The sequence below is a fragment of the Mus pahari genome, chromosome 9 (assembly GCF_900095145.1).
Source record: "Mus pahari chromosome 9, PAHARI_EIJ_v1.1, whole genome shotgun sequence".
Classification (NCBI taxonomy): Eukaryota; Metazoa; Chordata; class Mammalia; order Rodentia; family Muridae; genus Mus; species Mus pahari.
In genome coordinates this window covers 45,399,240-45,411,900 of record NC_034598.1, presented here as the reverse complement: position 1 = coordinate 45,411,900, position 12,661 = coordinate 45,399,240, and the positions used below count along the sequence as shown (strand labels likewise).

Sequence of the window (12,661 nt, the reverse complement as noted above, 5' to 3'; positions counted from 1 at the left end):
CCCCCCCCCCCCACGATGGCTGTTTTGGCAAAGAACTTTCTTTAGTTTTTGTGCATCCAAGTTAGGCAGCTTACGGCTGCCAGTGACTCCCACACTCCAAGGCCCAACATCTGCTGTGGCCTCTACAGGCCCAACCCTCCCCACCCCAAAATAGACACTCGACTTAAGATAGAACTTTTTATAACAAAATAAGGCATCGAGCAACTGAAGAAGACACTCGAGGTCAACATCCGGCCTCCACACACATGCCTGGACACACATGTTATGCACACACAGAGTTGAAGGTAGAGAGACATGGTGGCCACATCTGTCATCTCAACACTTGGGAGACGAAGGCAGGAGGATTACTGTGAGTCAAGTGCAGGTTGACTTATTTAGAATGAGGCCTTGCCCTAAAACATAAGCATATATTGGGGTCAGACAGACAGCTCAGGAGAAAAAACGTTGTCTGACGACCAAGGCTCCATCCCCAGGAGATGGCCAAGTACCCAGAGCTGTCCCCTGACTTGCACACATGCTTACGGACATACATGTACACATAACGTAAGTGGATTTGACAGAGCTGAGGGCCACCAACACCCCCCTGCCTTTGGCCAGAATGTCACTTTGTGTCCCTGGTCCCTGGAGACAGTTCTTCTCTGGAAAGTGGATATTTAGACTTCAGAGATCAGGCCAGAGAGAAGGTTCTGGAAGATTCTCCAAGCTGATAATCTCAGGCGACAAAAACAATTCCTAGAATGGATTTTTAGTCTCATTGCTTTCTGGGGACCCGGGGTGACAGCAAATGAGACACAGAGCGGGCAGGAAGATAGCCGATTGAGAGAAATGAAGAAGGACGACGCCATTACCTTTCAGAGGTGACCTCGAGCCAAAGTGTCCCTGGCACAGGTTAACAAAGCCACAGAAGGGCTAAGGTGTTGGCTGCTTGAGAGAGATGTGAGAACATCCCAGACACACTGACCCACAAATCAGGAGCTGGAGGAATCTGCTCTCTGACAGCCCAAGGATGGCCACAAAACGCTTCGAGAAGGTTCCTCTCTGACGTCCAGAACACAGCTAATCAGAGCTAAGTTTTTTTGGTTTTTTACTTTGTTTGTTTTAAAAATTCTTATTTATTTTGTGAAGAGGGCATCGGACCCCATTACAGATGGTTGTGAGCCACCATGTGGTTGCTGGGATTTGAACTCAAGACCTTCAGAAGTGCAGTCAGTGCTCTTAACAGCTGAGCCATCTCTCCAGTCCTAACCAGAGCTAAGTTACAGGTACTTGGATTGGTGTCTGCGCAGTGACACATTCCACCATATCCCAGCATCCTCTGGGAAGCAGAAGAGGCCCAGGAGACTGAGTCACAAGTGTCATGAGTTTGAGAACAGCGGGGACTGTATAAACCCCGTGGCTCACGGTACCATGCTAGTGTATAAAACCCGTGGCTCACGGTACCATGCTAGTGTATAAACCCCGTGGCTCGCGGTACCATGCTAGTGTATAAANCCCGTGGCTCGCGGTACCATGCTAGTGTATAAACCCCGTGGCTCGCGGTACCATGCTAGTGTATAAAACCCGTGGCTCGCGGTACCATGCTAGCCTAGCATGCAAGAAGCCCTAGGTTCCATTCCCAGCACCACACAAACCATGGGATGACACACACCTGTCTTCCCAGCACTTGGGAGTCAGAGAGGCCATGGCTAAATGAATGGCCATCCTCAGCTGGCCACAGGAGGTCAGCCTGGGCTCACGTCCTCAGCCGGCCACAGGAGGCCAGCCTGGGCTCATGTCTGAGACCTTTTTCTTAAAGAAGAAGAATAAATGTAAGACTGAGCTGTCACTCCAGCTAGGGACAGCAAGGCGGCACGCTATTCATCGACAGGGTCATCTGAGTCACCCCAGCCTGAACCTCTGAGCCAGGACAGCTGCTCAAACTTTTCTTCACCTAACTGTATTGGTGACTGGGAACTCAGGAGTGAATCAGGGCTTCCTCAGATGCGCGAAGCTGGAGGGCTGTGGGCAGAGTGGTGCCGGTGAGCTCGGCACGCACGCAGGCACGCACGATGACTTCGGTTTCCGGCCTCTTGGGCATTCCACAGGAGGTTCAGTTTCTGGCCAGCTTGAGCTGCACACCACCCTCACCATTGGCGGTGTCAGCTCTGCACAGAGTAGAGCAAGAGCCAGGCAAGCAGCCTGAGATGAGATAGAAAGCAGTAGCTTAGTCACTAAGACACCAACCAGGTAGTGAGGAGTGAGGGCCACTGGGCAGTCACCCCAGCATTCCAGTGTCCTAACGCTGCAGTCTGGGGGCCTGGCAGCTCTGGAGTCTGGCCTAGCTCCTGGCCCCTCATGGGGGGATCCTAGGCAGGTTTTTGCACACACTTACTGCCCTGTTTTAAATCTTTACTTTGAGATAAACTCTCACACTAGCCCAGGTGGGCCTTGAACTCCCAGTTTCTCTCCCCCTGAGCTCCTTGAGCGGCTGGGTGACAAGCCAGGCTGTCAGCCCTCCCATCCTTTCTCCTCTGCTCCCCCACCCCCACCCGCCCCATCCTGGCCCCAATCATGAAGTAAATCACTCAGCAAGTGTAAGAGAAACTCAGTAAGCTTGCTCCTTTTCTATCTCTCTTTTTGTCTCTGCCGTTTTTTGTTAGCCTTACAAGGGAAGAGAAGTTTGGGAGAAAACCATTGATGTGACCTCTGGAGTTCTGTCAGGACTACAATGTGCCTGGAAGAAAGAGAAGCCAATGATGGCGTGGGAGACACAGGCAGCTGAGAAACATGGTGGGGGGAGGAGGGTGTATGTGTCAAAGCTAGAGACTCAGAAATGGAAGACGCTCAAGCTCAGGAAACATGCTCACAAGGGGCCTAAATGCACCAGGGACTCGATGACTGTCACCCCTATGTCTGCTCTGTCTCCCTGTCCCTATATGTCTCTGTATCTCTCTATGCCTTATTTGTCTCTGTTTGTCTGTCTGTATGTCTGTTTATTCCTGTCTTAATGTCTCTCTGTATCTCTCTCTCTCTCTCTCTCTCTCTCTATCTCTCTCTCTCTCTCTCTCTGTCCCCCTCCCTACACTAACAGTCACAGCAGCACCACCTGGCCTCAGAATCACAGTGACGGACACCGGAGTCCCCTGTCCCCTACTCTGGCTCCTGAGAGGAACAAGCGGGTCAGGCGTAGATGAAACCCCGTAGCCCCGAGCACTTCCCGTCATTGGAAAATGCACACGACCCCCTCCCCCTCCTCCCCACCAGCACCCAGCACTCCGCAGGTCACCACACTAGGACATGTAGCCCTATATCCTGTGCTCAGCTCAGTGAGGACACTAAGGGAGACCAGGACGAGGCAATCCAGGAAGGCTGCCTCTCTCCAGCCTTGACACAATCACACTTCACCACTGTGCCGTGACATGCAGCCACTAGAGACCCATGAGACTGTGCCCTGCCATCCCTGACCACAGGTGCACAACACAGCCAGTCTGAGCCACGTGACAGGGCGGGAGGGCAGGCTCCAGCTGGGGTGGCATGTGGCATGTGGAGAGCACAAGGAGGTGACCAGCACCTATTAAACACCCGGCTCGAGTCCTCTCGACCGCCCTTCCTTAGAGTCCGGCAAGGCCAGGCTGGCCATGAGCACAGATGGAGGAGAGCACACAGCCTTTGTCAGGACTCACCCATGGGTGCCACTAGTGAGTTCTGAGCAGATCCAGTGTAAGCCACTGACCCCAAACGGCCACCGTCCACGTACTGTCCCATTACACATCTAAAAAACCCACGAGAGCCCCTTCTGAGGTCACATAGGACTCCCTTAATGTCACATCCTGTGACCATAACCTCCTTCCATCTCCCTGACCCTTCCCAGACACACACACTGGCCCTCCTCTCTTGAGACAAGAACTCACTCTTGTCACCCAGGCTGGCCTGAAACTCAGAGATCTTCCTGCCTCTGCCTCCAGAGTGCTGGGATTAAAGGCGTGCGCTGCTACATCCAGTCCCCCATTGACCGGAAGGTCTCGGTTTTCCCGAACCCACTGGGAAGCCTCTGGGACTCCAGTAATTGTCTATTGTGGGGGAAGAGATTGGAAAGCTGAGGCGGGGATGGAGGTTTGGGTGGGCGGGGTCCCTGATCCTCTACTGAGCCATATCTGTACACCCCAACTGAGACACCTGTTCTCATCCGTTTACTCAGCCCTGGCTGTTCCCACTCTGCCCCAGGGGCAGCTCCCAGGATACCCGAGTCTTCTGGCCCTTCACTCAGTCTGATTCCCCGACGGTGCACCTTCACACCCCTCCCCGACAGTGCACCCTCACACCCCGAAGCTTTTCGAACTGCATACTCCATCTTCCCAAGAGAAATTTGAACCCTAAGGGGATCCCCGGCTCACCAAGTTCCAGCCTTCCAGCAGAGCAGAGCTTTACAGAGATTCGGGGACACCTGGGAGCCAGAGCTGAGCTGTGCCTGGAGGGAAGGGCGAGGCTTCTCACAGGTGGGAGTAACCTGGGCCAGGTACCACCCTCTCAAGTGGCCACACCCCCAAACCACCTTGTCTTGAGATCAGGGACCTGCCGCATTGCATTGACTGGAGCCAGGGTTGGGGTGGGAGTGGGCTGTGCCCGCACCTGTAGAGGGAACCTGGGATCAAGTTGGGGTCTGCCCACCACGGCAGATCCCTGATGAGCTGGGTGGGCTGCCTGGGCTTCACATAAGCGCGATTCCGTGGCAGGAGGAGGTGAAACAGAACAAAACCAGAGGACTCCAGGGTCCTCTTTAGGTAACAGGATTGAGCTGTGTATGTGTGTGTGTGTGTGTGTGTGTGTGTGTTGTGTACTTATGTGTCTGTCAATGGCCACAGTGGGCCAGAGGTATTTAATTCCCCTAAAGTTGGGGCTACATGCAGTTGTGAGCTTACCAACGTGGGTGCTGGGAACTGAACTCGGGTCCTCTGCAAGAGCAGCAAACCCCTCAACCCTGAGCGCTGTCTCCACCCGTCTACCTCTGGCCTGTTTGCTCTGGGATTCCCTTCCAGGCTGGAATTACAGGAGGGCAGCCATGTCCACCCAGCTTTGGCAACGGGCCTGGGATGTGAACTCTGCTCTTTGGACTGACGGTGTACATGCACTTTCACCGCTGAGCGTCTCCCCCATCCAGGGCTATTTCCTACACCGATTGGTGGAAGCGTGCTTCTGCCTTCTTGTTTATTTGGAGAGAATGTCTGCAAGCCATAAGGAGCCATGGACAGGGCTAGAGCAGGGGCATTCCTGAAGCCTCACCTGGGTGGTGCCCTCCGGTCTCTTCACCTGACCCCCAGCCAAGCACCTGCTGCCTGCAGAGGTCCAGCTGTGTGCACAGTGCAGGGCTTACGATGACCCCATGGCATGGTAGCTGAGCTGTGCCAGGCGGAACCCTCCAGAGACCCCCTTCATATCCAAGGCTATGATCTGCAGGGAGGTGTCAGCTCAGTTCATAGGGACACGTGGTGCCACCTTGACACTTCCATCCTCGCTCTTGACCCCAATGCCCCGGACGTTTTAGAGCCCACTAGACCCTGCCTCCTGCTCCCCTCAAGGCTGCAGACACCCACCCCTCTCTAGCTGGGGTCCACCCAGACTTTAAAGACTCCTCCTGGGTCCCTTAAATGACTCTAATGACCACCTCCTCCAGGCAGCTTGCCTTACCAGCAGCCTCTCCATTTAGATCGGGACTTCCCATGTGGGGGGTCAAGTCTCCTCCTGCGTGGGGATCAAGTCCCCACTGAACCTCCTGTGTGTGGGTCAAGTCTCCAGACCTGGGTCTCATTCTATTTCACCAGACTCTGAGCCGCCTGGGACAGAGGTGGCTCTGGGATTTCCTGGGTACCTCTGCAGCCCTGGAGGAGTGTCTGAGACACAGGTGCTCACTGGGGGGGTGAGTGGGATGGATGGTGCTTGGATTCATAAATGAGTGGGTGAGTGGATGGACGGATGGACATGTGAGTCCACAGTGAAATGGGAACACAGAGTCACAGATTGGGCAGGGAAGGGCTATCATGAAGTTGGTCATTTGCAAACCTTTCTTTCTTTTTCTTTCTTTCTTTCTTTCTTTCTTTTTTTTTGGTTTTCAAGACAGGGTTTCTCTGTGTAGCCCTGGCTGTCCTGGAACTCACTTGGTAGACCAGTCTGGCCTCAAACTCAGAAATCCGCCTGCCTCTGCCTCCCGAGTGCTGGGATTAAAGGCATGAGCCACCACTGCCCAGGTATAAATAAAAATCTTTAAAACAAAACAAAATCAAACAACAAAACCCCAGCCAAGTTCAGGTTTGGGGTTTGGGACATGAGGCTCACAGCTGGACCCACGGAGGCCATGGCTGGTGTAGGGGTGGCAGGGTCACAGTGGAGTTTGAGAGGTCAAGTGTTCTCCTCCACACACACAGCCCTGGCTTCCATGGCCATACTGAACAGGTGGGTGTGGTAACACACAGCTGCTAACCCAGCACCAGGCTGTGGGGAACAGAGGGCTGGGAGCCAGACTCGGCTACACAAATCTGCCTCAAACCAGACAGGCAGGCAGTGGTGGTGCACGCCTTTAGTCCCAGCACTCGGGAGACAGAGGCGGGTGGATTTCATTGAGTGGAAGGCTAGCCTGGTCTTCAGAGTGAGTTCTAGGATGGCTAGGGCTACACAGAGAAACTATGTCTTGAAAAGCCAAGAAAGCCGGGCGGTGGTGGCGCACGCCTTTAATCCCAGCACTCGGGAAGCAGAGGCAGGCAGATTTCTGAGTTCGAGCCACCCTGGTCTACAGAGAGAGTTCCAGGACAGCCAGGACAGCCTGTCTTGAAAAAACAAAAAACAACAACAAACAAAAAAGAAAGAAAGAAAAGCCAAATGGAGAGGGGAGGGGAGAGGAGGGGAGGGAAGGGGAGAAGAGGAAAGGAGAGAAAAGATTTGCCCTGTGTGTTCGAGCCTGTGTGTGGGTGTGTGTGCACAGATGCAGCCCCCCTAGGGTTGAGGATGGCTACACACCATAGGGAGTTATGGCCGTTAGGAGCCACTAACACTGGTGCTGGGACCCACTGAGGGTGCGCAGGAAGAGCAGTGAGCGTCTAATTGCAGACCCTAGGCCTAAGACCTTCTTTTGCTTTGTTTTGCCCTTTTTTTTTTTGTTTTGTTTTGTTTTTTGTTTTTTTGTTTGAGACAGGGTAGCCCTGGTTGTCCTGGAACTCAATCTGGAGACCAGGCTGGACTTAATTCAGAGATCCACCTGCCTCTGCCTCCTGTGTGCTGGGGTTGAAGGAGTGCCACCACTTTTTCCTTTTCGAAAACAGGGTCTTATATAGCCCCTTCTGGCCTGGAACCTGCCTTATAGAGTATGCCGGCAGAGAACTCAGAGATGTGCCTGCCTCTATGTGTGCCATCAGCCCGGCTGCATGGCAGCTCAGCAGTGGCTTGGGGACCACACACATCTCTGGTCCCCACAGAGCTGAGATTCCCTTCCTGCAAAGGAAAGGAGTGCATGAGCGGTGAGGCCAGCAGGGACCAGCCAGGAATGGCCCACCTCAGGCCTCAGTGTGACCCCAGGGCACTGGGGAACTGACAGTTAAGCCCTCGGGTGTCTAGGCCCACCCCCTCACAGGACAGGAGGCCACTGTGAGTATGAAAAGCTGTTTAATCCCAACAACCTAAAGCCAGGGCCCTCGAGCGGGACCTCACAGAGCACCTCCGACCACCCCAGAGGTGGAAGGACTGCTTGGACACCCAGTACAAAATGGCTTTTCAAGTCCAATGGCAGAAGCAGGTGGCCGGGCCATAGCACTCCTCTGCCTATCCATTCTGGTTAGACCGGGTGCCTAGGGGATGTCCCCCCGCCCCCATCCCCAGAGCTCTAGGAGGACCACCCAGCTGTCCCTGCTTGTCACCCTGCAGCAGACACCCTTTTCCATGCAAGTGTGGGTGGCCATGGCTCCCGAGTTCTATCCCAGCGTGTGGGGACCGTGGCCTCTGCCTTGGTGACATGCAGCATGTGTGCTGGGCTTCCTGCAGGCTTCTGTCATGGAGTCTAGAGCCTGGTCGGTGAGGTAGAGGGCAGATGTTAGTCCAGAAGCCACTGCTGGGGCAGAGGGCAGTGGCCCGGAAGACTTGCACGTCTGAGCTGATGGACTTGCTGGGGACGTGGACCCATCCACAGGTGGCCAGCTCCCAGCATGCCACCTAGTACAGGACCTGGAGCTGGAGCCGTTTACTGGCTTAGAGCAGTGGCCCGCATTCTCAATTCCATCTTGGCGTGGACTCTCCTGAAGGGCTTTGGGCCCCGTGGACAGGGTGCCCACACACAGGCCCCTCCAGGCTGCTCCCTACATAGGAACCTGCTTGTTGGGGTTGCTCTGGCCCCAGAGCCCAGCCCTGTGGAGGGAGGTGCGGCCGTAGGAGGATCTGCAGGGCGAGCATCGGCAGAGCCCCGTGGGCAGCGGCCTTGCATGGAGGGCAGCAGATGAAGCTTACGGCCCGATGCAAAGCAGAGCTGGGCGCGGGTGCAGCTGCAGGGAGGATGGACTGGAGGCCTCAGAGGGCTGAGCACCATGTTAGGGGGGACACGGAGCAGGTCTGTCACCCTGGTGGGCGGCAGCTGTCCCTGTCCCCTGCAGGTCCCAGGTGGTCGGTATGTGTGTGGCGTGGAAGGAGGCGAGGGCCCAGCTCTCGCCTCTCTCCTTCCTAGGCCGAAGTCTCTGGCTTCACCACAGGGATAGGCTGGGCCGCATCCCCATCTGAGGGGCTGAGGGGACTGGCCACAGGGCCGTCAGGATCCTTGGCAGGGTCTGCGGCTCCGGCCTCCTCAGTGGACGGGGGACTCTTGGCTGGCTCTTCATTTGGAGGCTGCTCAGAGAGGGAGGAACCCACAGCCTTCGGAGGCACAGGTCCCTGGGTAGCGGCCCACGGGGTCTGAGGTGCATCCTTCTGGAGAGAGGATGGGCTATGAGAGCGGGCCCAGTCGGAGCAGACCCCAACGGGCACTTAGAGCAGGAGGCATGCAGCAACCACACAGAGCCAGAAACACCCAGCCCCCACCACCTGGCGCCAGCCACGCAGGGCTATGCAGCTCCATCCAGGCCCACCACCACTCAGCACCCAGGGCAGCAACTGCTCTCTGTCTCATGCCTCCCTGGTGCTCCTCCGAGCAATCCCACTCATCCCTACAGTGAAATCCTGTGGGGAGCAGTAACCCTCAAGTCCAAGCCGTCTGTGAGCCCAGGCTGGCCCAGGGCGGATCCCTGCCTACCCCAGCAGCTGCCTCTGTGGTACCAAGGAAGTCCCAGAGCACAGAGCCCCCTGGAAGACGCACCCAAGAAGCAAGGCTCATCTTGGGAAGCCACCCCCTCACCCCCTCCACACTCCTCCATCCTCTTCAGCTGGTCTGGGGGGGGGTGGCAACGCGGAAGGAGTGTTCACAGCCTTAGGTCACATCAGAGAGTTCCCCACAGGGAGCCAGAAAGCCCAAAGCATGACCTTCCAGAAGCAAGGGACCCAGGCCAGGGGCTGAGTGGGAGCACAAGGAGGCTGGACTCAACTTGACCTGGTGGCCTTAGGGGCTATCGCTGCAGTCATAGCAAACTGGTATTCACCGCAAAACCGCTGCCCGTCCAGAAGGCGCCCAGCTCCCGGCGCCACAGAGCCACGGTGCAGCTGGTCAGCAGTGTACAAGGGACCAGGTACAGTAGTGCAGGCTGGCCACGCTGCATGAGGACAAGAGCCACGAAGGTCACCAGGAGACCCAGGCCATAGGCTGCAGAGACAGAGAGAGTGTCAGCCGAGCTGCACCTGGGGGGAGCAATGCCTGGTCAGGGCACCACCACAGTGAACAAACGACAGAGGGGAGCAAGGGCAGTCATCGGGGAGAGCACTAGCCACAAGCCGGGATCCCAGAACTGTGGTAGCTGAGGCAGAAGGACCAGAAACCTCATCCCCAGGGCTGTGCGGGTCAGCGAGGACAGCGGGTAGCCCTGGACGCCTGTATAGGAAGCACTCAGGCCAGGCACCTAAGTACTCAAGCCCAGCCCCACTAGATGACACTTAAAATCAGCCTAGATCAAGTGGAACTAAGGACTTGGGGACCAGAAGGTGACAGACAAAAGGCAGAGAAGAGTGGGACAGCAGTGTGACCACCTACCAATGGTACAGGCCACAAAGTAAATTCTGGAGGACTGCACCTGGATGTCAAACCTGTGACAGTAGGCCACCAGCAGCCCTGTGAGGAGGATGCAGAGTCACCACACCGGTGGCACGGCTATGGACAACCACACTGAGACAGGATGGCAGGACCAGGCCCACACTTCAGCATGGCCCCTGGCTGTGCCAATAACCAGTGTCCCACAGGGGTGTCAGGACCTGGAGGGGCCCTGCCATGTGGATGGTGACAATGGGCACACACATCACCTATGCAGCGTGGGGGACCTGGCAGGTGTGGCTATATAGCCATGCACCACCCGGGAGGCCATCTCGCCACCAGACCCTTCCTGAAGTCCCTGAATGGGCGTCATCATGCCCCACTACATCTGCTCACCCGCCCCGCGCGCTCAGCCCACACCTGGCACCAAGATGTCTCCAAAGCCCAGGAGGGAGAAGGGCCGGTCACACAGGGAGAGTGGCGAGGTGTTCAGCCTGGGCACCTTCAGCACCATGGGCAGCTGTGGGGAGAGCAGGGCTCAGCCTGGATGCCTGCGCCCACCAACCCTGCTGGGGCCACAGCCCACAGCCCCTGGGGCAGGGCAGCCTACCTTCTCATGGGTGGATGAGTTCGAGGGCCCGGTGGCCACCTCCACCATGATGCTGTTGCCGCTCTACACAAGACAGGTTGTCAGCCAGGGAGGGGGAGGAGGGCAGGAGGCTGGAAGGGCAGAGGGAACCTACCTTGGTCAGGAAGGGGGTGATGAAGACGAAGAAGATGTCGTAGATGAAGAGCACCAGCAGCAGCAGTGTACAGGCCTGCAGGAGCCAGCGCCTGAGTTACCCCGACACCCCCGACCCATGTGCACCCAGGTCCTCAGACCTCCCCCAGGGCTGTGCCTGCCCTGCCCACTGGTAGTCCTCACCTTGAAGGTAGGCAGGCGGATGGTCTTCAGCATGTACAGACAGAAGGCAATGCCCAGGGTGTCTTGCAGGACCCATGCCCACCTGGGAGGAGAACAGTCGCTCAATGACTCAGAGCTCTATCTCTGTCTCATCCTACACTAAGCTGCCACCAGGGACCTGCCACCAAGCTACATGCTCCACCCCCCGCCCACACAGGGCCTCAGACCCAAGAAGCCGGAGCACCGCAGAGGCAGGCCAGCAGCATGGACCACAGCCTGGCTTTAAGCAGATGTGGATGGGGGCTCCATGTGGGGTACAAGCCAGTGTGATGGTTCCTGTCACACCTCAACATTCCCAGAACACACAACTGTGGAATTTAGGAGTTGGGCCTGCCCAGGGCCTTGCAGCCCAGCATGAAGGGCAGAGGCAAGCTTCTGTGGGGGCACGGCTCTCCAGTCTGACTGCACCGCAGGCAGCCGTAGGACATGTGGGGACAGCAGGGAGCTTGGCTCTGCCCCACTCCTCCCCCCAGCATGTCTGTTAGCACGCCAAGCAGCACGGAAGCCAGGAGTGCTCGGGCTGTGCCAGCCGGTGTCCGTGACGACCAGGAGCCAGGTAGGGACAGGCAGGCTGTTCTCGGGGCCATGGCGCCAGGCCTCTGCCTTCAAGGGGGATGTGTATGCATAAGAACCCCGTGGGAATTCATTGCAGGAGAAAAGGGACCTTCCTATCACCACGGGGCGGATGGCAAGTGGCACCTGGGCATCAGGTGCTGCCTGAGCCCACGCCAAGATGTGAGTGACAAATAGTGGCTCTGGGCCAGCATGTCCCCTTGCCCTGCCCAGGAGCTGGGCGAAGGATGGACAGAACTCTTATCTAGATTCCTATCGGGGTGTGGGCTCATGGCCAGGCCTAAATGAAATGGGACACGGGCAGGCGGCAGCCGTGGTGTGTAGTCCTAAAGATGGGAAGCTCCAGGCCTCGCTGGGCAGCGGGGGCACCCAAGGACAGCAGCGAGAAGCCGAGAGGGTGGATGTCAGCAGAGCCTGGGACATGGCAACACTTACTGGTCCTCATTTCGGAAGATACCCCACACCACGGAGACAGTGACACAGAAGAGTGCCAGCAGCAGCATGCGGGCCTGTGGGCGCTTGTGGAAGTACGGCAGGTTGTTGTCGGGGACCCTGGAGGGGACCACCCGTCAGCGTCCCTCTTCCCTCACCTCACCACCACCCTGACCCTCGCTCGCATGCTGGCTTGTACCTGCCGTCCCCTCTCAGCCCTGAGTAGGAGCCCTGACTATGTGGCAGGTGGCTCTGAAGCAGTGCCATCCAGGGGCAGGTAGAGCCTTGGAGGCCTATGATGTCGCCACTCCCTTCCCAGCCTACCATCCTTGGCCTCACTCTCCAGGACCCCCGTGTCATACCCTGTGGCTCAGTTAGATAGGAAGGGGTACAGTGCACAGGTGACTGGAACCCCAAAGCCTACCCACCCCACGACCAGCACTTAGTAAGCACCTCCTGCCTCTCTGAATGCGCCAGGAGGGGAGGGGACTGCAGGAGGGGAGGGGACTGCAGGAGGGGAGGGGACTGCAGGAGGGGAGGGGACTGCAGGAGGGGAGGGGACTGCAGGA

General features: G+C 57.1%; 2 protein-coding genes across 8 annotated transcripts in view; both read right to left on the bottom strand.

Moving 5' to 3' along the window:
- The window catches only part of Tmprss9 (transmembrane serine protease 9), a 29,407-nt gene extending 24,970 nt beyond the window's left edge, over nt 1-4,437 (bottom strand). The window contains exon 1 of the mRNA XM_021205173.2: nt 4,374-4,437. The gene's annotated coding sequence lies outside the window, so the exon portion shown is untranslated. The remainder of the gene's footprint in view (nt 1-4,373) is intronic.
- Nucleotides 4,438-7,610: 3,173 nt separating this feature from the next.
- Nucleotides 7,611-12,661, bottom strand: part of Sppl2b (signal peptide peptidase like 2B) — a 13,647-nt gene continuing 8,596 nt past the window's right edge. For 2 of the 7 annotated variants that reach the window (XM_021204820.1, XM_029542589.1), the window contains exons 8-15: nt 12,096-12,212; nt 11,049-11,130; nt 10,867-10,941; nt 10,734-10,796; nt 10,544-10,643; nt 10,127-10,204; nt 9,582-9,742; nt 7,611-8,916 (exon numbers count right to left, since the gene is read on the bottom strand). In XM_021204820.1, the coding sequence (XP_021060479.1) occupies nt 8,674-8,916; nt 9,582-9,742; nt 10,127-10,204; nt 10,544-10,643; nt 10,734-10,796; nt 10,867-10,941; nt 11,049-11,130; nt 12,096-12,212 (919 nt within the window). In that variant the 3' untranslated portion in view covers nt 7,611-8,673. Of the gene's footprint in view, nt 8,917-9,527; nt 9,743-10,126; nt 10,205-10,543; nt 10,644-10,733; nt 10,797-10,866; nt 10,942-11,048; nt 11,131-12,095; nt 12,213-12,661 lie in introns of all 7 variants that reach the window. The other 5 variants (XM_029542590.1, XM_021204821.2, XM_021204822.2 and 2 more) reach the window with 4 other exon arrangements.